At 46.9% G+C, this 25,670-nt stretch overlaps 1 protein-coding gene across 4 annotated transcripts in view; it reads right to left on the reverse strand.

Annotated features, from left to right (window-relative positions):
* The window catches only part of TASOR (transcription activation suppressor), a 1,129,919-nt gene that overhangs the window by 1,005,992 nt on the left and 98,257 nt on the right, over nucleotides 1-25,670 (reverse strand). For all 4 annotated transcript variants that reach the window (XM_085624658.1, XM_085624660.1, XM_085624657.1 and 1 more), the window contains exon 3: nucleotides 9,381-9,473. In XM_085624658.1, coding sequence (XP_085480784.1) covers nucleotides 9,381-9,473 — 93 coding nt within the window. The remainder of the gene's footprint in view (nucleotides 1-9,380; nucleotides 9,474-25,670) is intronic.

The following is a 25,670-nucleotide window of genomic DNA, read 5'->3' on the forward strand; positions in this document are numbered from 1 at the left end:
TTTTTTTGAAAAACTTGGGGTTTCCAAATTTGAAAAGAAACCCTGACTGGCTTACCCCTTCTACATCCAATAACATAGAATAAGAATAAGTTAATCCCACTCCATAACCTACTGGACTCTTTAATAGGATCCTAGCGCGAGATAGCTGGAAGGCCCAGGCATAAGCCTGGAGGTCAGGGACAGCGAGCCCACCTTTTTTCCTACGCCTCCTGATTTTTTTCCAGGAGATTCTTGGAAGATGTTTATTCCAGATAAAGGTACTAATATCAGACTGCAATTTTCTGATAGAGGCGGGGTCAAAATATAAGGGTATCGTATTAAACAAAAAAGAAACTTTGGACAAAATGGACATTTTAACAAGGTTGACCCTACCCAGCAGGGAGAGCGGAAGATGGGCCCAGGTTTGGAGCAGCTTACGACATTCTTTTGCAACTTTTGAAAAGTTAATAATAGTAATCTGATCGAGGTCAGCTACAATATCCAAACCTAGATACCTCAACTTACTCCCCGGCCGGATTTCAGAATCAAAGGTACTTGGGTCAATTTTCCAGGTCATCATCTCGGTCTTTAAAGTATTAATTTCATAAGCGGAGACCCTCCCGAACAACGAAGCCAACTTAAACATAGCTGGGAGGGCCTCATGTGGTTCAGAGGTAAATATAAGAATATCGTCGCATAGAGGCCCACCTTTCTCTCCCAACCCCTGTATGCAAATGCCTTGATGTTAACACTATCCCTCAAAATCTGGGCAAAAGGTTCAGCGTACAGATCAAACAAGAGTGGGGAGAGAGGGCAACCCTGTCTGGTGCCCCTCGAGATGTCAAGTAGGTCAGATAAAATACCATTAACCACTAGACGGGCACTAGGGTTCCGATAAAGAAGACCAATCGCCTGACGAAATCTACCCCCCCACGCCGAATTTTGCCAAGGCCTCCAACAGATACAACCAATTGACTCTGTCGAAGGCCTTGGTGGCGTCCAGCGTGAGAACCGCCAAGGGCAGAGACTTCAAACATGCCACATCTATTGATCCAATCAAACCAAAAGTCAATTCAAAAAGCTGTCGCCCCTTAATAAATCCTTTCTGATCAGTGTGTAAAATAGTGGGAGCGACTAGAGCCAATCTCTTTGCATGAATGGAGGCAAAGATCTTATAGTCTCCATTCAAAATAGAGATTGGTCTATAAGAACCACAGGCTGTTGGGGACTTCCCTGGTTTCAAAATTACAGTTATAGATGCGTTATCCCATGATACGGGTGGTCGCACTCCATCCAGCAAAATCTGATTAAACAGTGTGGACAGGAAGGGGACAAGTTCCTGCTCCAAAGTTCTATATATTTCAGCAGGCAGGCCATCAGGCCCAGACGCCTTTCCTTTCTTGGAATCCAGGATGGCTTTCCTTACCTCTTCTTCCGAGATTTCACTATCTAGCATTGCTGACTGATCAGCCGAAAGACTTGGTAGATCTATTTTCCTAAGCCAATCATTGATGGTAGCAGTATCCAATTTCTTATCTTCATGGTAGATAGCTTGATAGGAATCTCTAAATGCTGCTCTAATATCTATATCTGAAGAAAGAGGGACGTTATTGACATTGATCTGGTTAATGTTATTACGGACCTGATCGGTTTTTGCTTTCCATGCCAATAACTTACAAGCACCCTCTCCATACTGGAAATGTGCGATTTTACTGGCCTCTCATCTTTCCTGAAGCCGCCGGTTGAGAATCGAAGTCAGTTGGCCCCTTAGAGTAAGTAATTTAGCCCGCAGAGGTGTTAAAACATGAATGAATGAATGAATGAATTTATTTATAGAGCGCTACGTCCACTCCAGGGAGCATCTTGGCGCTATCAGACCGAAACAAAGGACATAGCGGTAACAAAAGAAATAGAAAAACAGATGGCAAGATTAGCATAATAGCAGAGAGAACACAATACTATCATTGATAGAGAAAATCCAGGTTTTTAAGAGCTTTCTAAAAAGCACTTCAGTTTGCGCCAATCTCAGCTGAGCCAGCAGCCTGTTCCAAGCCTTTGTCCCTAAAACCGATTAAGTTTTACCCCCTTTTGTTTTCAGTCGAAAACGGGGGACAACCAAAAAATGTGCAGATGAAGACCGAAGAGAACGATGTGTAGTGTAAGGCTGAATTTGAGTTCTAAGATAGACTGGCCCAAGTGCTTTAGTAGTTTTATAGATGATAGTTAAAATTTTAAACAGAATTCTTTTATGTATGGGCAACCAATGTAGACATTGAAGTGCTGACGAAGAGGAAGCTCTCCGAGGAAGCCTAAGCACCATCCTGGCAGCTGTGTTCTGGACCACTTGTAACTTTTTTATGATGGATTTGTTTACACCTGCATACAGGCTGTTGCAGTAGTCCAGGCGTGAAAGCACTAGCGCCACTGCAACCGCCTTCCTAGCATGAACAGGCAAAAGGTCCAGAAACATTCTCAAAGTCTTTATTGTATGAAAGCACATGCCTGCTACTTGCGATGCTTGTCTGTGGAAGGATAAAGAATGATCAAATACAATTCCTAAATTCCGAGCTGAATCCGCAATATTAGGTGGAGGAACCATATTTTCAGGCCACCACTGGCTAGGTGAAAAAAGATTAGTTTTACCAAACAACATAATTTCGTTTTTTTTGGCCATTACATTTTAGATGGTTCTCCTTCATCCAATTCATAACTGCTGTTAGGCAGTTATAAAATTTTTCCTCGGAATTGGTGGAATGTTGATCTAAGGTAAGGATGATCTGGGTGTCATCTGCATATGTAATAGCCTCAACCTCAAATGAGTCGATCAGAGTGAGTAACGGGGTCATATATAGATTAAAAAGTGTAGGGCTTAAAGAAGAGGCCTGAGGGACTCCTGCCAGACTCAGTTTCTCTGCCGACTTATAGTGGCCAAGGGTAACAATACTACGTGTATTTCCTAAAAAGGATGTCAGCCAGGATAATACCTTATTGGTAATGCCATAGTTCGCCAATCTATCCAACAATCTGTTTAGGATGAAGAATATTTTCTTTCCCTAAGAATTCGTTCAATTGCTTGTTTACCAGTTTTTCCGCCAACTTACTCAACCAGGGCAATAATGAAATTGGTCGTAGGTTAGAAAGTGTACTGGGATCAGCAACTTTCTTTTTTTGGAGAGGTTTTACTGCCGCAATTTTCCAAGTGTCCGGAACACTAGCGGACTCAAATGATGCATTAATTATCCTATTAATAACCGGGTTGATACTCTCTACAAGTGCCTGAAAGACTTTCGGAGGACACGGATCGAACGGGGAACCCGATTTACAGGTAAGGATAGCCTGTTTTGATTGTTCCAAACTGACTTCTTGAAAGCTAGAAAAAACTTTTGCAGACCCTGCGAGTGTAGCCCCACTCATCGAGGGGGTGGTTACAGGAAAATCTTCCCTCAGGTCTCTGATTTTTTCTTCAAAGTATGTTCAGATAGAATCGCATAGTACTTGTGATGGTATCATTTCTTCAGTCAGTATCTTAGGTTCCGTATATAACTTAACAATATCAAAAAGGATTTTTTGGTCATTTCCTGCTAACTCAATTTGATTAGAGTAGAAGGTAACTTTTTCCACTTTAATACTATGATGGTATTGTTTGAGGGCATCTTTAAACAACCTAAGATCCGTTGGTTTGTAACTAGTCCTCCAAATTCTTTCTTTTTTCCTACAGCTCATTTGTAGTTCCTTTAGACGGGGGGGGGGTAAACCATGGGGCTTGCTTTTTACTATTACTCCGTACCTTCCGAAGATACGTGAGTGGGGCTAACTTATCGGCCAAAGATTCCATCCATTCATAAAACCTGTCTGTATCTATGGAAGGAGTACCTGAAAAACTGGGTTTAGTTATCTCTGCCATATTTAAAAGCTCTGGATGTGTAAGCATATTGTTCCATTTCCGGATTTTTATAGGGTCTTGTGGGTTCCGACCAGTCGCTGTAGGGTCCTTATCAAATCTAATCTTGAATGAAATGTATTTATGATCTGACCACGTGATTGCTAAGGGAGATTCTACCATAAGACTGGTCATATTGGTACAAATACCATCCAGGATGTGCCCAGCGGTATGAGTTGAGGACTCAATTATTTGTTTTAAACCTACAGTACTGATTATTTCATAAAACTGTCTAGTATAGGGATTATCCTGGGAGTCTAAATGGATGTTCAAATCACCTAAAATGGTAAAATTAGAATATCTAATTACCAGGGGGCCAAAACTGTCTCCTAATGTATCTATAAAATTCTGTGGAGGGCCTGGTGGTCTATAGATAAGAACTCCTGTAAACGTGGTACTGCTGTTTAATTGAAAACAGAACTGAAGACTCTCGGCCCCATCAAAAGCCATAGCGTCTATATTTTTTAATATCAGCTATTGCTTATATATAATTGCAAGACCCCCACCTCTTTTTCCGTCTCGATCCTGTCTTGTTAGAGTATAGCCCTGTGGTAATGCCCGTACGATATCCGGATTCGAACAATCATTCATCCATGTTTCAGTAATAAATAAACAATCTAGATCTTCTGAGTTGAGGAGATCATAGATATAAGTAGCATGTTTAGACAGGGAACGTGCGTTTATCAGGCCACAATGTAGGTGAGGGCTAAGTGATTCCCTTTCTTTAGCTACCCTTGTGGGGCTGTGAATATCTAACAAAGCCCTACACATCAAACAAGAAACTGACCCCTTGATATCACCCACATGATATTGTACTGGACATCTCGTACCATAGCTATTTAGTCTTAATAACTCCTCGGCGGTGTAATAAGTACCTGAACTCAAATTGACAGCGTTCTCCGCCTCGGCTGCATGCCGGACGCGGACGGGCGCAGACGGGCTTGCCTTAGGCGTGCCTTCGGCGCGCCAGCGGCGCGTCTGCTGCGCGTCCGGCGAAGCATCGGTATATGTATGCTTCCGGTGGTCAACCACTAGACTGCTGAACCGTGGTGGCTCACCGAAAGTGAGTGAGTAGGCCTCGTTAAGCTGAGTGCCAAAGTGCGGTGCCTACAAACAATTCATAAAATACAGCGTTTTTCATTTATTAAAAGTACATTCAACATAGGATTAAAACCAAAGCAAAATCTATTTCTAAAAGGAATCTAGCAGAAAGAGCGAATTCCGAGTGCAGGGAAACGAATCCTGACCTCTTTTGTTATGCGCTATTTTAAGCTATTTTAAGCATCATCTGTGGACGCCAAGTTGGCATCAATATCAATCTGCGTCTTAGACAATTTCGCCTCCACAGAGGCAATAGCTTCTCTGTATTCCCTCCTTCTATATGACACATTGCCCGTAATAAGGCCTCTCAAAAAGGCTTTAAGTGAGTCCCAGACCACACCGGGTCCAGCAGAACCCACATTTACCTCTAAGAAAGACCCCACCTCAGTTTTTAGAAAGGTGACATCTTCAGGATGAGAAAGTAAAGTGCGGTCAAAAGACCAAGACCTTACCACGGCAGAAGTAGGTACCATAAGTTCCAGGAATACAGCAGAGTGGTCGGATAAGTGTAGCGGGAGATATCGAATGTCCTTAAAAGCGTCAATTAAGCTATAGTTAATTAATATAAAATCTATCCTGGACTGATGATTATATTTATAACTTCTAAAAGAGACCCCCTGCTGCTGCCCGGCCCTTAATCTACAAATGTTCACATATCCGTACTGTTTCATTACATCCAACAGGAAGGATCTTGATTTCGAAGGGACATGAGATCTACTGTTATGAGATTTGTCCAGAATTGGATCTAAAACGATGTTGAAATCACCAGCTAATATCACTGGTTCCGGAAAGGACAAAAGATGGAAAAAAATCACTTCCAAAGATGAAGGATCGTCAAGATTGGGGCCGTAATATCCAACCACTGTAAAACGAGCACCCAAAATTGCCAGGGAGGCAATAACCCATCTCCCCGCAGGGTCAACCTTGAAATCTAGTACCCTGGCCCCAAGATGCTTTTTGAAAATCAAGGACACACCCCGGGAGGTCATGGATTGAGAGGTCGATATTATGGAATCAATCCATTTGTTCCCTTTAACCAAGGTGTCGATTTCAGACTGGATCAAATGTTTCTCTTGGAGAATGATGACATGGGCATCTGAATCCCGGAGGTACTGCATCAATGTTCTAGCCCTAGATTTAGTACGGAGCCCATTGATGTTCCAAGATATAATCTTTAAAGTAGCCATCCCCACTGATCCCCAGCACAGCCAACCTTGCCTTTATAAAACGACCAAATATAAACCGACCCACCTCCATGAGAAAATTTGCAGCACAATATGAAAACAAGAATAACAAAAATAGTAAAAAAATATAAGAGTTGGCTGATGAGAAATTTTATAAATTTTGCCCTTGAATCCCCCCCCCCCCCGCCCATCCACCCTCCCCCCCCCCCCCCCCCCCCTCCGTGGAGAACCTGTGGTGTATCTAACCGGATCAAGTCCAGTAGATGGCACCCCTACCTCAGGCTCCCGATACTCCCCGCCCGAAACCCAAGGCCTGGGGAATAGAGAAAAAAAAAAAAAAAGTGTTCCCACCTTAAGTGATGCCATGTATATTATGTATGTAAAAAAAAAAAACTCAATTATTTCTTTTTTTTCCCATTTTGCAAAAATGACTACATTTGCTATCCTTAGTGTTGGTTTTTTTTTTCTTTTTTTTTTCTCCATTCACCTTTTATAAAGTTCTCTTTTTTTTTTCTTCCCTTCTCTTCCTTCTTTCTTTTCCTTCCCTTCTTCCCTTCCCCCATTATCATTTACTGGAATAATAGATTCTAATATACTACAGTACCTACAAGCGACCACGACAGCTATAAGAGACCAAGAGAATTAAGTACTATTATTTACCAGATGACTGGTTACCTATGTCCAGAAGGAATTCATCGGCAACTTGAACTGACCTAATGTTTACCATCTTGTTATTATACATGACCCTCAGCGAAGCCGGGAACACCAATTGAGCTGAAGCACCCAGCTTCCTGAAGGCCTCCAGCCGCCTCCCGAACTCCCATTGCTTCTCCAGCGTGACCCTAGATAAGTCAGACCTGATAAGGAAATTAAACCCCTTACCAGGTAGGGACTTCTGTTTAAGAGCCACATTGAGGATCTGCTCTTTAAGGGTGTACGTATGAAAGTTAACAAGGATTTTACGTGGTTTTGGCCTTTGGGGGTTCTGTCTAAAGGGTTCCCTATGAACCCTCTGAATATCAGTTGCTAGCTGCTCCAGAGATTGATCCTAGCATAATGCTTCTTTCAGCAAGTGGACAACAAACTGATTAACATCAGAGCCCTCAGATCCCTCTGGGACATTAAGGATACGAATGTTCCTTCTTCTTGCATTGTTTTCCAAAATCTCCATCCTGTCTAACAGGGCCTGGTCCTCTCTTTTAAGTTTGATAATGTCCTCTTCTGCTTTATCTAGATGTGCCGACATTGTAGCTAGCTTTTCTTCCAAGACTCCTGTCCTTGTTGCCAGCCCATCAATCTTGTTATCTAATGACTGGCAATAATCCCGGATCTCTGTCTGCATAGCTGAGGATTGCTCGAACCCCCTTTTTATGTCCCGAGACAAAGTAGTAAACATCGCAAACAAAGAAGCTGCAGAGATATTTGCCGATAATTCTTCACTGTCACGAGATAAAGTAGAAGACACAAGCACAGGCACTTCCACGGGTAACTCCATGGGTAACTCCAATACACTGGCCCCCCAAAAACCATGGCCCGTGTGATCAGGACAACGGGAAGCGGGGTAACTAAGGGCCCCTTCCCTAGCTTCTGCTGTGTCACTCCTCACATCAGGAGTAACAGGTATTGCCCAGTCGCCACCCTCCTCACCGAGAGAGACTCCAATCGTGGGTATACTTGTAAGTGGGGGGGCTACTGAGTCTACTGTGACTACTGAGGCAGCGGGGACTACTGGTGCTAGCCCCCCCACGGTCACCCCGGGATCCCCAAGAGCCAAAAGGGCGGGCGAGACATCTAAAGGAGGGGGGGGGGGGGGAACTACGAGAGATGGGGTTAAGGTAGGAAAAAAAAAAAAAAAATCGCTGGAACAGAGTCCTTTGGTGCGGTCATTGCCTGTGATTTGATGAGGTGCAGAACCTGTGGGACAACTTTAAAATACGAGCGAAGAGATGGTGTAAATTTAGATGCAGCTTCAGCTCCTACAGTAAAATTGCTTTCCCTCTGGTTCCCTTAGATTTCACCTCAGTAGATAGATAGGAAGAGGCTCTCTTACCTCTTTGGGGCGAAGTGGTGGCACTGAATGAGTTGGAACTAGGGACAAGCTCCCTCGTATGTAGTCTAGCCGGCGCCTTACCTCTTCTTCGGCCACTTTTCCCACCTCTCCCACCTCTCCCCTTACCTCTGGGCACTTGATGGTATTGAAAGTGCAAACCTTCTGAGTCATTTGATACCCCACAGGAAGGTAGTTCTGAGTCTGACTCCTGTGCCTTCTTGTCGCTGCCGCTATGCCCGTTCGTTTCCGTTGTGTCTTCCTCTATATTCACCACTGTATCCTGAGCAGTCACTCCCAAATGCCGAATGATGGCATCCTCAGCGCACACAGCACGCAACAACCTGCGTGCTCTCCTGCCACGCCGCAGCTCCAGGGCGGCCGAAGACCACTACCACCGGACCAGTGGATTGCTGATGGAAACAAGAGAGCCTAGGCAAACAGCGACATCCACCGCACCTCCAGGAATACCGAGGACGCCACCGGCAGGACCACTGCCGCCGAAGGTACGTGTCATGGAAAGGGAGAACAGACCCAGGTCGAGAGGAGGAAAGAGCTCCCACCGCACGGGCGTCAGCCTCCAACCTTGCAACCTACTACATGTCGAGAAGCCGGAGAGGCTCCAAAAACGCCACAACGCCAAAACACCCCAAAAAGAGAAAACCGAGGACTCAAGGAGCAAAGCAGAGGCAAAAAAAAACGCACCGGTGTCCGCCATCAGGGGCTCAGACAGGGCAAACGGGAGCCTGACTCACGGAGCGCCACGGCAGATCAGCTGTCTGCCGCCATGTTCTCCGCAATGTCCCCCTCTTGGTATAAATTATTGTCTGATTTATTATATCTGTACATAAACTATCAATGCATACAGAGCAATCTTATGAATCTGAAATTTTTGGTGCTACCAACGCAATTGTTTGTTACAAATTTCTAATTAAACAGGGAAAATCTTTAACTTTTTGTGATGAACAAGTCTGAGCATTTACAAAGGTATAACTCTTATTAGCAGTTAAAAACTATGCTTTAATGCTTTACAATTTACATGAAAATACATACAATCAAAATTACAATAATTCACCACACCAAATTAGAAATATATTGAGGAAGGAAATGTTTCATATTTGGTTCTTACCTGTGGACGCTCCACCAACAAAAAGGCATAGGCTTCAACAATTTCTTTATCCATACGGCCTTCAAATTTTAACTCTCTGCGTTTTTCTGTGAACTGAGGTAAAAATCACTCTTTAAATAAAGAGGGTCCAATTGCAGGTAGAATACACAATTTGGCATCATAGCATATGAAGTGGCACGGTCCTTGAAGACTGGACTTGTCAAAAACAGGCAAGGTGTATGCGGATATTGATTTCATTATCTGAGGTCACTTTTAGTATTTTTAGTATAAATTATAGTACAATAGAACAAGTTACTTACCTTCGGAAACACCTGATCCGGTAGAGACATGATCTAGCCGCAGATTCCTTACCTTTGAACTTCCAGGCGTGAGGCCGGATCTGGAAGATTTCTCTTAGCAGTACCCCTTCGCGCCGGTAGGTGGCGTCAGTCGACTCCGTGTGACGTCGCTGTCCTAACATCTGTGTCATCAATCTAACCGCCACTCCAGCGCGCTGAAGTCAGTACTTTTCACAACTTTTCAACTGCAGAAGTGCGAAGCCATGAAGTGACTGACCATCGTGTGTTACAAAAAAAATCAGCTAGGACCCTCAAGGGGAACAGCTTCGACACTAACAACAATTCCGCAGTGTGGGGAGAATGGGTGCGTTGGTAAGGAATCTGCTGCTAGAACATGTCTCTACAAGCTAAAGCATTACTGAAGGGAAGTATCTTGCCCATCTGATAGAGACATCTAGCCTCAGATTCCTTATCTCTGAACAGATACCCAAGCAATACCTCCCCGAAATTGGGACTGCGGAAAATTTTTAGACCAGAAAATCAGGCAGAACAGAGTGGCCAAACAGGCCCTCTCTGCGAACCTGAGAATCCAGGCAATAGTGTCTGGCAAATGTGTGTAGAGACGCCCATGTGGCCACTTGGCAGATATCAGCAATTGAAACCCAAAGCTGGAGGGATGTGGTGGCTGCCTTCGCCCTGGTGTTACGGGGCCCAGGCCTTCATGAGGCTGCTTCTTTGCCAAGGAGTAACAAATCTTTATACAGAGGATAACCCAACGGGAGATGGTCCTCTTCTGAACAGCACGCCCCTTCTTTCCTCCCACATACCCTATAAAGAGTTGGTCATCCACCCGGACCACTTTAGTGCGATCAAGGTAGAACAATAACACTTTTTGGGTCCAGATGGTGGAGATGTTCCTCTTCTGTGGAAGGGTGCGGAAGTGCATAGAAACTGGGCAGAGCAACAGACTGTCCCAGATAGAAGGCAGTTACAACTTTGGGCAACAAAGATGCCCTAGTTCTTAGTACCACTTTGAACGGAAAGACTGTCAGGTAAGGAGGCTGTGATGCCTGTGCCTGCAGTTTGCTCACCCTTCTGGCAGAGGTAATTGCCACGGAAAAGGGTGCTTTGATAGTGAGAAACCATAGAGGCCAGTTGTGCAGCTGCTCAAACGGTGGGCACATAAAGAAAGTAAAGACCAAATTAAGGTCTCACTGTGGCATAAGAAAAGGAGACGGGGGAAACAAGTGTGTTAACTGCTTCAAACACCTCTGCACCAGAGGGGGCTTAAAAAGTGAAGGCTGATCTAGATGCCGAAGAAAGGCTGAGAGGGCCGAAAGGTAGCCCTTCAGAGTGGCCAAAGCAGAGCCCTGCTGGGCCGAGGAAAGAATAAACAGGAGAATATCGGACAGAGAGGCAGACAAGGGGTCAATAGATCTTTCTGTACAATATTTACGAAATCTGTTCCATCGGCAGGTGTATACCGATTTTGTGGAAGGACAACTGGCTGCCAGAGGAGGGTCAAAAGCTGTCAGCTGTCGCTGCTCAATCTCCATGCATGAAGGTGGAGAGTGGATAGGTTTGGGTGGAGGACCCTCCCCTGCTGCTGCGAAGGAAGATTCTCCCGAAGTGGCAGCCTGATCGGAGGATCAATGTTCATAGCCAGAAGCTTGGGATACAAAACGGTCTGTGCCCAATCCAGAGCCACAAGAACGACTTGTGTCGATCGCTCCTGATCTTCTTGAACACTCTGGGCAGGAGTGGTATGAGCGGAAGGGCATACAGGAGGCCTGAGCTCCTTTTGCGACGCAAAAGCGTGGCTATGCAAGTGCAGCCTTGGAAACTCCATGCAAGTCTGCTGACATTGCTAGTTCTCTTCAAAGGCGAACAATTCTAACCAAGTCTCTTTCCACCCCTGAAAGAGAGCTTGTACCACCTCCGAAGAGAGACTCCACTCTTGATCCGCAAGGCACCTTCGTCTGAGTTAATTTACTCTGGCATTCAGAGAACCAGCCAGATGTTGAACCACCAGGGAAATTCCATCTTGTTCCAGCCAAGTCCAGAGAGCATGGCCTCTTGACGGAGTCCACAAACCCACACCGCCCTGTTTGTTGCAGTACCACTTGGCGGAAGTGTTGTGCGTGAACACCTGAACCAGCCTTCCCTTGATGGACGTTAAAAAGGCTTTCCGTGCCAATCAGATTGCCTGAATAGGTTTATATGGAGCTTGGCTTCCGCCAGAGACTAGAATCATCTGATCTCCACCTCCCTCAAATGGCCATCCCATCCCAGAAGAGACAAATCCGTCACTAATGTGAGATAGGGGTGGGGAAGGGAGAGGGATCTGCCTCTGACCCAATTGCTGTCAGCCACCATGCAGGTCTTTCGCAGTGCCCTCTGATATCTAAACCAGGTTGGTGAGATTTCCTCGATGCTGTGCTTATTGGAACTTCAGATCCCACTGTACAGCCAGCATGCGCCACCTTGCATGGTACCCGAGAATGATGCTGGAGGCCATGATGCCCAACAGCTTTAGAGTCATTCCCACCATAATCCAGGATAGAGGCTCAAACATCGGTATCCTAGCCTGAATGTCCTGGACTGGCCGTTCGGGAGGATAGGCCTGAAACTACACCGCACCCAGAACCGCTCCAATGAAAGGGAGCGTCTGAGAGGGAATCAGGTGCGACTTCGGCAAGTTGATAGTGAACCCCAGCTAATGCAGGAGGTTTGCAGTAGTATGGAGGTGAGAGACGACTGCTTGGAACGAGCCCGCCTTTAACAACCAGTTGTTGGGATAGGGGAAGACTGGAACCCCTGATCTCCGCAGATGGGCTGCGACCACCGCCATCACCTTTTTGAACTCCCGAGGGGCACTAGTGAAGCCGAAAGAGAGCACGGCAAACTGAAAGTGCTCGCGGCCAACATTAAAAACTGCAGTTAGCGACGTTGGGCAGGTAGGACGGGGATATGAAAACATGCATCCTGCAAGTCCAGCGCAACCATCCAGACTCCCGGGTCCAGGGCAGACAGGACCTGAGCTAAGGTGAGCATCTTGAACTTCTCCTTTTTGAGGAAGTAGTTGAGGGCTCCGAGGTCGAAGATAGGAAGGCGGCCTCCGTCCTTCTTTGGGACCACAAAATAGCAGAATGATAGGAAGGCGGTCTCCGTCCTTCTTTGGGATCACAAAATAGCGGAAGTAACAACCACAGCATATTTCTGGGCCAGGAACACTCTCTATAGCTCCGTTGGCCAAGACAGTTTGACTTCCTCGTGGAGTAAGGTAAGGTGATCCTGCATCATGGATGGAGGTGTAGTCTTGAAGGGGAGGGAGTAGCCCCTTCGGACTATTTGCAACACCCACCTCTCCGGGGTGAGGTCTCGTCAGTGGGGGAATGAGAAGGCGTATTCTGCCATCAACTGTCCGTGAACAATCCTGGGGGAAATCGGACTAGAAGGGTTTTGCGGTGGGGGAGGGGGATCAGGTCTTTGCTCGACTTCTGGCCTCCCCAAATTTGGGATCGGGGTGAACCACATCCACGGCTCTGCAGAGGTTGGTGGACTTGCGGGCCCTCTGGCCAGAATCGGGTTGGCTTGGTTGGTAGCTCCTTCCATAGCCACAAAAGGAGTGAAAAGCAGACAGGCTGGGATGTTGTGGTGAGACCCCAAGGACTTGGCTGTAGCCTGCGAGTCCTTAAAACGCTCAAGTGTGGCATCTGAAAAACCAGATGTCCTCGACCAGGCGTGGCAACGTACAGCCACCGTCTTGGAAATCGATATGACCAACGAATCCGTCGTGTCCAAGCCACATGGGATGGCAAACGTCACTGCATCTCTCCCCTCTGAAATAGCTTGGGAGAGTAGAATCCAGTCCTCTTCCGAGACTCTGGGAAGCACCTGCTCAACGTGTCCCATATCGAATGGGAATAACGTCCTAAAAAGGCATGCAGTGTTCACCAACTGCAATGCTAGACTAGAGGAAGAGAAAAATTCTTCCCAAATCTTTCCAGGCTGTTAGATGCCCTGCCCTGGCGGTGCAGAAGGGAACGCGCCACGGGAAGAGGAAGCTTGAATCACCAAGCTTGGTGGGGTGGGTGGTGAAGAAAACTGGGTCTCACGGTGCAGGGCGATGGCGGCGGGTAATCGTTCTGTTCACAGGAACCCCTGTGCAGGGCTTGCCCAGGAGACTGTCCGTCAAGGGGTCTCATTGAAAGGATTCTGTGCTGGAGACACCAGGCTGCAGGACCTCGGTCAAGATGTTAGTCTTGACTGCCAACGTAGGGAGCTGCAGGTCAATACCTTTGCAGACCTACGCACATAGCGAGTGAGGCACCCTCGTCCGTAGCCAGGTTAGGGGGAGACAGCATACAAGAATCTGGGGAGTTGTCCAGGCCAGTGGCATCACCCAGTTCCTCATACAAGCCCATGTCCTGGGGTTGTGGGATTTCTGAGGGGTCCTGCTCCCCCTCCCAATTCTCCTCATCCATTACTAACGCTACAGAATGGGGCATGGAGCCGTACCGCTCTGTCGGCGCGGGTCTCAGCATCGGTGGATGCTCTGTTTTGACAGGAATGAGGACTGGGGAGGTGCTGCCGGTGGGCACCTGTGATGCCAAGGAACTCTGCGGCACTGGGAAAAGTCACTCTGGAGGTGCGACTGGCGCCGGTCCGAATCCGGGAACGGGTCCAGTAGGAGGCCGGGCTGGAGCCAAAGGCTCAGAACCCACGGGGACTCCTTCATCCAAGCCTCCTGGCCCGAAGGCGAGCTGCAGGGTCAGGCGGCCCAAATAAAGCACACGTGGCGTCATAGAACTCTTAAAGTTGTGTGGGGGTCGCTCCCGGCAGGAGCAAGGGTAGGAAACACAGAGCCGACCCAGGCACCTGCTCCACGGAATGGAGCCTCAACGCCAAGGATCCACCGTCTCGTCAGTCGACGGACGTAGTGAAGTCAAAGCACACTTCGATTTCTTGTGCTTTTTGTGGTGCCTTTTACCTGACAACTTGTAAGAGGACTTCGATCCTCCGGAGCTGGACTCGGACCTTCCTCTCGACCGAGATTGATGGGGCGACTTCCAAGGCGTCCGTCGCCTCGCCAGGCCGTGATAAGCTTTAGGGACTACTCTCTCAAAGCTTTTGGTGCCATGGCTCGGCAATCGAAGCACGACTATGTGATGTGTTTGCGCTCCAGGCGCCAGAGACGCACTAAATGGAGGTCCGTGAGCGACAGGACGTGGTCACCGGCTCTGCATGGCTTGAACCTAGAGGTCTTCTTTCTAGGTATCCCTAGAACACAAAAAGAAGTCAACAAATTCTGGAAAAAAGAGAGGGGAGTAAGCTCTCGTCGATGGATCTGCGCTGGCCTGCACAGAAAGAAAATAACTGAAGTCAGCGCGTTGGAGTGGAGGTTATATTGATGACGCAGACATCACAATGACGAACACAATGCCGTTCCAAGGAGTTGACAGACGCCCCCTACCGGCACACAGGAGTACTGCAAAGAAAAACCTTCCAGATCCAGCCTGACGCCTGGAAGTTCAAAGGTAAGGAATCTGTGGCTAGATGGCTCTATCCGATACATAGCTTACAGAACACATACACATCTTTAATAAAGATATGCAATAATCCCTTCCATACAAGATTTGTATTCCTTAAAAAAAATATTAACAGCTACAATATATTTGCCAACATTAACCAAATGCATTAAGTAACTTGTTCATTGCACTACAGTATTGCTCCAATTACCCACAAAAGCTCAAGAATGAGTCACACAGCCAAACATCAAATACCACATCCACCTTGATGCAGGGCAGATTTCAAACATGATCAATTTTACTGGGGTGGAATGCCTCCAGCATAAAAGCTTCCCCCACATTGAGGACTTGATGGCAACCGTTGGCGAGCTTAGAAATCAGAACTGAATTGTGGGTTCACAAATTACTTTTACTTAGTAGGGCCTTTTGGGAAAAAATATAATACGGACATGTGTTCATTTTTTTTTTGTAACTTCATTGTTTTTACACTGGAACCAGAATAGATCCAAAAACATGCATCCAGGCACAAAACCTCCACCATATAACCAGGCATCACATGCAAATAACGACAACTCAGAACCAGAAGAACTAGTTACTTACCTTCGGTAACTATGTACCTGGTAGAGACAGTCTAGCCGCAGATTCCCTAACTTAGAATCTCCTCAGACGTCAGACCGGATCTGGAGACTCTTCAGCAGTACCTCTGCGCGCCCAGGACGACGTTGCATGCCTCAGTCCTGACGTCGTCCACGGATATGACATCAATGGACCCATACAAGTTTCTCCCAGTGTGCAGACGTCAGTTTTATACTGTGAAGCTTTTCCGCGCCACAACGCGGAGCCACTGCCAAAACCGTGAGAGTGTGGGAACAGTGTGCTAAAAAGATCAAAAATCTTTGAAACAACAATGACAAGAAATCATAGAATGATGAGAAACATCACCATGTATATCAATGAAAGAGTACTTTATACTGTAAGGGAGTGAAGGGGGAGAGCAGAGTACTCGCCCCTAGAAACAGTGTCGCAGAAGCGAAGAGCCATACCCTCCTATGAGGTAAAACGCCATTGGAGATGAATGTCATGGCAAATGATAGGCAGTCTACAATCACAGAATGGAACTGTAAAGGGCAACAGAACTGGAACAACATGACTCATTGTAATTCACCACATTTCTGCAACAGAGAATATGAAAACATACACCCCATAAATGACCTAGTGACTGTAGCCCAGTCAAATAGACCCTAAATTAATTGACCGTAACATAGTCCTGGAGACTCCAAGTAATGGTTACAAAAAAAAAATAGAAGAGGGTGGAAGGGAGGGTATAAGAACATGAACAATCCCCACACTTGAAGAGCCAGGGCGGAGAAGTGTGGAAGGACATTGAACCTACCACCCAATTACGTAAATGGGTAGAGACGCAACAGATAAAGTATGAGACATCCTACGCCAGAGGGAGGTGAAGCAGACCATCCCGCAGGAAGACAAAGGCTATCTGTAAGCAGGCAAGTGGGCAGAACCCACCCTGAAAAGGCCCTCGCAGAGTGGGGAGGATGGACGAGCATTGAGGAATCTGCGGCTATACTGCGTCTCTACCAGATACATCGTTCCCGAAGGTAAGTAACTAGTTCATCTGGTAGAGACATCTAGCCGCAGATTGCTTGACCTAGACTAGATACCAAAGTTATACCCCATCGGAGGAGGGTCTGTGACTGAAACCCACCAAGTTCCAAAGAGAACTCACCCGTCAATAACATTGACCAAAACACGGTGGGGACAGCAATGCCAGCGTGGCTGACACCAGACCCATTAAGCTCCGTAAGGGAGCATTAACAAGGGGAGGCAAAGGCACCACAATCCGTCAGAGGACCGTACGAGACCTCTCTCGTCCAGACAGGGAAGAAAGGGAATCGATTAACCAGAATGGCCAGTGCATATTGGAAGAAAGCCCTCAAACTTCTGCAAGGAGTTAAACTGAGCACAGGGTCCTATGGATCTGCAAGAGACAAAGTCCCAGAGAAGGAACAAAACAGTATGACAGAGTCAGAGCATACAAACGGAGCATGCACAACAGTGGATGTTTAAAGTGGCATATGGAGGGACAGATGTCACCTTGCAGAGATATACAGAACCATGACTACCAGGAGATACATGTATGTGGATGACAACGATACACATAAGCAGGTAGTGTGGACCTTGAGAACAACACCTCCCATATGCAAAATCGCTGGTAGTCAACCGGCCAACCGTACCCAGAGGTACAATGGTTAATGGATACTATCGAGAGAGAGAGAGAGAGAGGCGGACAGAGGCGGACAGAGGCGGACAGAGACAGAGAGACAGGCGGACAGAGGCGGACAGAGGCGGACAGAGGCGGACAGAGACAGAGAGACAGGCGGACAGAGGCGGACAGAGGCGGACAGAGGCGGACAGAGACGGACAGAGGCGGACAGAGGCGGACAGAGGCGGACAGAGGCGGACAGAGAGACAGAGAGAGGGGCAGAGAGAGGGGCAGAGAGAGGGGCAGAGAGAGGGGCAGAGAGAGGGGCAGAGAGAGGGGCAGAGAGAGGGGCAGAGAGAGAGCGAGAGCGGCAGAGAGAGCGAGGCAGAGAGGCAGAGAAAGAGAGGCAGAGAAAGAGAGAGACAGAGAAAGAGAGAGGCAGAGAAAGAGAGAGGCAGAGAAAGAGGGAGAGAGAGAGCGAGGCAGAGAGCGAGGCAGAGAGAGCGAGAGCGAGAGGCAGAGAGAGAGCGAGAGAGAGGCAGAGAGAGAGCGAGAGAGAGGCAGAGAGAGAGCGAGAGAGAGAGAGCGAGAGAGAGGCAGAGAGAGAGCGAGAGAGAGGCAGAGAGAGAGCGAGAGAGAGGCAGAGAGAGAGCGAGAGAGAGGCAGAGAGAGAGAGAGAGAGGCAGAGAGAGAGAGAGAGAGAGAGGCAGAGAGAGAGAGAGAGAGAGGCAGAGAGAGAGCGAGAGAGAGGCAGAGAGAGAGAGAGGCAGAGAGAGAGAGAGAGAGAGAGGCAGAGAGAGAGAGAGAGAGAGGCAGAGAGAGAGAGAGAGAGGCAGAGAGAGAGAGAGAGGCAGAGAGAGAGAGAGAGGCAGAGAGGGAGAGAGAGAGAGGCAGAGAGGGAGAGAGAGAGGCAGAGAGGCAGAGAGGGATCTGGAATATATTCTTGACAGCAGTATCTCTATATGTCAGCAGAGTACTCTGTAGCGAAAAAGCAGAGCCACTTTTTGAAACGGACAATGGAAACATTGTGGGCTGAAAAAAAAAAAAAAAAAAGAGATCTTAGTGAAAGGCATCACAATGCCCAGAAAGGTATTTTTTGGGTAAAAAGAAAAACTAGTGCGCAGAACAGGGAGGTTCGGTAAGGAACCTGCGGCTAGATCCTGTCTCTACCAGATAAGGCATTACCGAAGGTAAGTAACTTATTCATCTGATAGAGACATCTAGCCACTGATTACTTACCTTTGAATTGGATACCATAGCAAAACCATATCTGGAGTAGAGTCTGCGAACTGATCTTGCTAAAAATCCCTGAATAAAGCTATCCTGTCTAAATTAAAGCAGAAGAGACCGGACACACTTTGGGTAAAGCGTATACTTCTGCCTGCCTAAATTCCTAAGAACTGTGGTAAGGACCACAGACAACTGAAGCCATAAAGGAATTGAAAGCAGGGAAACAGTGCTACCCATGGCAGAGAAACAAACAAAAAATGTGCCTGAAGAAAACCTTCAACAGAAACATAATAAAGAGCGCTCCAATGAGAAGGTCTGACTATGTTCCGCTGTGAATTGAAGGAATCAAAGTCCACAGGTGATGCCACTGAGCTATAACCCCTTGCTTTAGAAACTAATTAAGAAGCAAAACCTGCTCTGCAGAGATACAGGAGAAGGACCCCATGAAATGATTCACGAGGGAGATAGCACTGAACAATGCTGGAACAGACATATGTTGAATACAACATAACCAGAATTGGTTATTCTGAGAAAAAACTGCCAAGAAGAGTGGTAGCACCACAGAAGCGGCAACAATGTATAACTCACATAGGAGGAAAATTAAAGCAAATGTATATGTAACTTGCAGAAGGAAATATACATACATACACACATACATATACACACATACAGATACACATAGATATACACAGATATATAAATATATCACTATGATCAATTCAGAACCATATACAAGGGCGAAGCAATCAGCGGATAGTACTGAATAATAGGATGGAGAATGTAGAGAACATCAAACATTCCAAGAAAATATGGCAGCCAACATGAGAACAATCCAACTGAGATAGCTTTAACCAGGTGTTTGATATAAAATCATCAAGAAAACAACTGATGTGAAAATGCCTAGACAATGTATCGTGCCTCAACATGCGATAGGATGAGATATCAGACAAAATGAGACCTGGCTGAAGCATTGAATAAAAACGCAATAAATATTATATATCTCCCCACCCCCCTCTCTTAGGTAGTCCAAAAACACTGTCAGTTAAGAAAACTGAAGCAACAGAATGAGTTGCAGTGCTAAGAAGAACAACATGTGTTGAGGCCCAGAAAGAATGTCTCTACGTGAGACAGGCACAATAAGATAAATCTAAGCATAGAAAAGCCTTCATTATACCAACGTCTATGGAGAGAAAAAAGAGGAAATTATCGTTCAAGAAGAAGGAACTCGAAAAATAAGTTAGAAGTTGTATAACTAACCTCAAAAGGTTAGAAACAGTATCACATCTTGTGGAGGGGTGAAAGGAACTACATGTAATATTGCGTCCGAAGGGTGCAAGGAAGCCCCCTTGTACCCAAGAGAGACAGAACCATAGGGTTTGAGGAACATGCATTAAAAGAAGGAAATGAAAGATGAAAGAGCCATGAACACAGAAAAAGGGGCAAATGGTGAGGTCTTAAGAATGACCAGTGAAGCAACTAAATGCCGTGGTAGGCAGAGGTACAAGAGAACCGACTCCTGAGCATGACCCAAAACCGCAGAAACAAGGGGAAGATGGCGCAACAGGGAAGCCTTAAATGACAGAGGTAGGAGTCCATCTTGTCAAGGCAGAGCAAGAGCAGCACGATAAAGGAGTGCCAAAATGCTGCGCTAGAGGAACAGTCCATGTGGGAACATTGCCTAGGCCAGGAACGGACAATATACCTCAGGCCATGGACCAGAACACCAGTACCACTGTAATACTACTTCCCGACAGAGTAGAAGTAATGCTACAGGGAGTGAAGCAAGTTCTGAGGAGAAGTACACATGAAAAAAGGGGCACTGGTGTAAGGCGGAACACCATATGCACCATCTCCCCAGAGGTTAATAACTGGAAATCCCCTACAAGGGAAACTAAAGTACCATAAGCATATTTAGGAATGCCTGTAAGGCACACAACAGCTGGTCCACATAGAACAGGGAAAAATGGCAATAGTGCATCTGTACAATGCGAGCAGAATACATACATAAAATTATTACTTGGTTATGAAGACTATCATCGGAAGAGAAGAAGAAAACCCTGTACCATCCAGTTGTGGAAACCCACGTAAGGCCACAAAGCAAATACATCACAGATAGCGGGAGCTAAAAACTGTCATCAACAGTTTGAGAAATAATACCTGCAGAAGGCAGTAACACCTCACCGGGAGTCATTCGAAGATGAATTGATTGGAGGAAAGAAAAGCCATAAGTCCCCGTTCCTCTCCTTCAGCACCAAAAACATGTTTTCCTGGAAGAAAAACAGTAGGGAGGCACTTCAGAAGAAGGAGGAAAAGTGTCAGAGGAGAACTGTGCCACCGGACCACATCGGGGAGGTAGCGCAACGGTTTTCGGTGCCGCAGACGTCCGCTGATCGGACAGTGACGTCGCATGTGGGAACCCTAAATGGCTGTGCACCAGAGTAGACACGGATCAGACTACAGATCCAGAGGGCCTACCTGAAGCAGAGGGCGGCCCGGAATTCAGTCAAGTTTCCTCTGACCTCCAGAGCCTCATAGAAAGAGGAGGAGGATCAAAGATGACATGTAGGGAGGAATAGTACCCCGCATCTGTTCCAGAGTTGCTGCGGCTCCAGTGAAGAAAGAGCAGTGCGGAGTGGACTCTTGCACCTACTACACAGCCAGAGGCTGGGAGGGGGCATCTAAGACACGTAGCGCACACAGCGAAGCTGGGTAATGTCCCGACTGACTGCTTGCGTCTCAACTTACCTTTGGACAGAGGATGACGGACCCCCATGGGAACGACTCCTGGAGCGGGCTTTTGAGCGTTTTCTGGACCAAGAACAAGATCGCGAACGATGCAAGGCCTGCGACATCCACAACGCCTAGAGCTCCATGCCGCATTCCTGCAACACCTTCGGGTGGAGTTGGCGACAGGAGTCGCACTCAGAGCCATAGTATTCCCCAAGGCACCACATACAAAGAGTATGAGGGTCAGTGGCAAACATCTGCCCTCCACTGGACCCACAGGGTTTGAGACCAAGGACATAAGAAAAAACAAGCATTGGCATAGCCAATAGGTCTCGCCTTTGGAGCCTTATAAGTGTTTAACCATGCAACAGTTAATGTTGTTGCACCAAGGATATTGTGCTGCATAACTAAATATTTATAAGGTCCCAAAAGCGAGACCTATTGGCTATGCCAATGCTTGTTTTAACTTGGCATGGGGAGGAGGTTAAGTGATTTGCCCAGAATCATAGGATGTTGAGGTGACGCCAGGACTCAAACCTGCTTCCTCAATTCTAAGGCAGCTCTGGCTCTCACGCCACATCCTGTAGCAAGCAACAGGCAGTCTGTGTCCAAGTGGGTGCAGAGAGGAGTGAAGTCTGGCCATCAGGGGAAGCGCATACAAGTGCAAGACACCTTCGCCAATGGAGTCATACTGCTACTCACACAATATGGACACAAACATTTTTGATGATTCAAAACCATGAGTTATACATAGGTGATCAAGAGGGTCTGTGCATATGTAACACGAGCTGAGGCTTTGCAAAACATAAAGTGCCAACATCAATATTGTAAGAGACATCTCACCAGCACGTGCGCTGCACAATCAGCCCGCTCGACCCTCACTCACTCTAAGCACTGACAGAGTAACCCACTTGTAAAATGCCACGGAACGGGGCAAGCGCCTGAGGCCTCTGTACTACAAAGGTGCACACGCATGTTACTGTGTCACACTGACCATGAAACCTAGATTTTCAAATGTGCAACAAGACCAGAAGCACCTACTTCCTGCTAGTATGTAATGCATTACATCCGCTTCACACGAAGCCAGATACCAAATATTAAATCGTGTGGTTTATGCAATAGAGATGGATGTGGTTATCATAAGCTTGCATGATGGTCCAGGACATTAGTCTCTTTCTGCCGCCATAGCCGCCAGCCTTCATGCTTCGGAAGTTGGTAAATTCAGAGCCATTAAATTATGCAATAGTTGCATCTGTTGGTTACAGTGCTTAGAAATGACAGAAGCACATTATAAAGCACTGTATAAAACAAGCGCCTGAAAGACCGTGAAAGCGATCACGATCGCGGGGACGGGCTCTGTGGTCAGGGAGGGGTGGAGTGAGGCGCGCTGCATTGGAGGGCGCGCACGCGCGCTTGTGCGCGTAATCGCAAGCTGGTGGCCAAGCCTTTGGTAGCACTTTTAAAACCCGCTTACAAAATGTCTCGCAGAGCAGCGCATGCACGGACTCAGCGAGACCTAAAAAGGCACACTGACCCGCTAACACAAACCTGCGGAATTTGCGATGAGCGTGCTGGATTGGAATAGGGAAATAGGCGCCTTTTAAGTCTAGAGTAGACAGAAAATCACCTTTTTGCAGAAGGAGTACTTGTTGAAGTGTTACCATGTGGAAATGATCTGACTGTATGTTAAGATTGAGTTCTCTGAGATCTAATATCGGTCTGAGAGAACCATATTTTGTAGGTATTAGGAAGTAAAAAGAGGACGCACCCGACCTGTGATGTGGTGATACGGGCTCTATAGCCCCTTTTAGAAGGAGAGACTGTAACTCTTGTTTGAGGAGGTGTAGGTGTTCTAGAGAAAGTTTGTGTGAAAGTTTGTGTGACTTTGAGGAAATGTTTAGAGGAGTGTTGGTGAACTCCAGGCAGTAACCACAATGGATAATTTGTAGTACCCACTGGTCTGTTATTGACTGCCAGATTGTAACCCTTAGAGGCAGAGGGTTGGTTATTGCCCTTGTAGGTGGAGGTGGTCTCTGAGGAGGTATTTTTGGAGCCTCCGCGGTAGAACGAGCGCCAAAAGGAACCACCGGCTTGTGTTAACTGAAGGGCTCCCATGGATTTGGCCACTTCCGTGTCTTTCTTCATCTTTTCCAGTGAAGAATTTACCACTGGGCCAAAGAAGGGTTCCCTATCAAAGGGTGCGTTTAATATGGAGGTTTGAACATCTGGTTTGAACCCAGATATGCGGATCCAGGCGTGTCTCCTTAAAAGGACGCTGGGGTTTACATCTCTAGCAGCAGCGTCTGCAGCATCCAGGGAGCACCTGATTGCATTGTTTGAAATAAGTTGTCCCTCACGCATTAGGTCTTGCGCTTTAGATCTGTTTACTTGGGGCAGAAATTGGATCAATTGCTCCATCTCGTCCCAGTGCACACGGTCGTATCGTGCTAGCAACACCTGAGTGTTAGAGATGCACCAGAAGTTTACTGCCTGAGAGGCCACCCTTTTGCATCAATAAGCTTGGATTCTTTATCCGGGGGTGGAGCATCTCCTGTAGTTTGGGAGTTGGCCCTTTTTCGTGTGTTGGACACAACCAGGGAGTCCAATGGTAATTTTCCCTTACATACACTGGGTCAGACGGTGCGGGCTTGTATTTCTTATCTACTATAGGGGTATGAATACGAGCCCTGACAAGGTCATTCAAGATGTAATCTACAGCATGATCATCCCATTGAGCATGGGTAGCGTGTGTGATGACTTGTGTGCTGCTAAGGGTTTCAAAGAGGAAGTCATCTTCTAGGGATTCTTTGTGCAGCTGCACTCCATGGTAGTTGGCAGCTCTACCCAGTAATTTAATGTAGCCTACACTGTTGTCCGGTGGAGAGGGCTTGGTAGGGTACAAGTCGGGATTAATGCATGTGGGCGAATTAGTGTTGTAGTCGTCCCATGGGTCTGTAGGTACTGGATGATAAGCTTCATCCCCATCGCCATCCCCATCATCCTGGTTGTCAGGTGTAGTGGTGGTGAAGGCTCAGGTGAAATTGGTTGAAATGTGGGGAAGGAGGTGATGGAAGACGAGGAGGAAGAATAGGAGGGGAAGAGTTAGTTCCAACACTTCTCTTCTTTAAAGGAATGTTATAATCCTCTTATGTATCAGTCTTTCTTTTTAAAGTCACTTTGGTGGTGATGTGTCCAGTCTTTGGATGAATGTACAAGACCTTCTCTTTCGGGTCCGGTTTGTTGATCGGAGCGTCGAAAATGTGCTTTTTTGGTGATTTCAGCACTGAAGGTTTTGGTGCCGGAGTCTTAGGTGTTGGTGTCTTCGGATCCAAAGTGCTTTTCAGTGCTGAATGGTGTGGGTCGGAGCCGAACTTTTGTTTCGACCCCGAGCGTTTCAGCTCGGAGCCCAATTTGGAGTGAGGCTCTTCAGAGCTGGAAGGCTTTTTTGTAGGCTTCGGTGCTGAGGGCGCGGGTTGGACCGGAGCCTTCTTTTTGTGTTGAGGTGGATCTTGGGACAAGGGTTGTTCTGTACTCACAGCACGTTGTCCATGCAGGATGTCTTAATCTTAGAGCTGTGCTCTGAAATGGAGATGGGTTCCTGCTCCTCCTCGGTACCGATGGCATCCCCAACCTCTTCGTCCGATTGTTGCCCTGAAGATGTCTGGAATGGAGCCTGCGTGCTGGCTCTGCATGTCGAGATGTCGAGCCAGACGGTCACGAAGTGTCTTCTTGGAGCGGAAAGCCTGGCACACATCGCAGTCCTGTTTTCTGTGTTCCGGAGACAAACACAGGTTGCACACTTCGTGTGAATCGGTGCGTGGGTACTTTGTGTGATACCGAGGGCAGCATTTGAAGGGAGTTTGTTCCATCGACTGTGGGTCGGACCGACGCGGATAGGCCCTACGGCCTTCCATGAGCTTTCCAATCGAAAGATAATTTTAATAAGGAAATACAATACGCGAAGAATGGGAGACGTGATCGGAAACAATACCGTCGAGGGTGAATGTCTTGCACACCGAGGGAAACCGAAGGAATGGTGTCTGATCAGAGTGCAGTAATTAACATCCGAACCAGATGGCGGAAAAAAAAATTAACAATGGAGTCAATGCCCATGCGCACTATCACCGAAAGGAGGAGTCACCTACCTCGTGACTGGAAAAGACTTCTTCGAAGAAAAACAAAGTGCAAACATTCGGACCCAACACTAGATCGCAGGGGTATGCACAGTATGTGATCTACAGCGGACATGCCTCGAACATGGGTACTCGCAGGAAAAAGGACTTTTGAAGAATGAGATTGAAAG

Source organism: Triturus cristatus, chromosome 9 (assembly GCF_964204655.1).
Source record: "Triturus cristatus chromosome 9, aTriCri1.1, whole genome shotgun sequence".
Taxonomy (NCBI): Eukaryota; Metazoa; Chordata; class Amphibia; order Caudata; family Salamandridae; genus Triturus; species Triturus cristatus.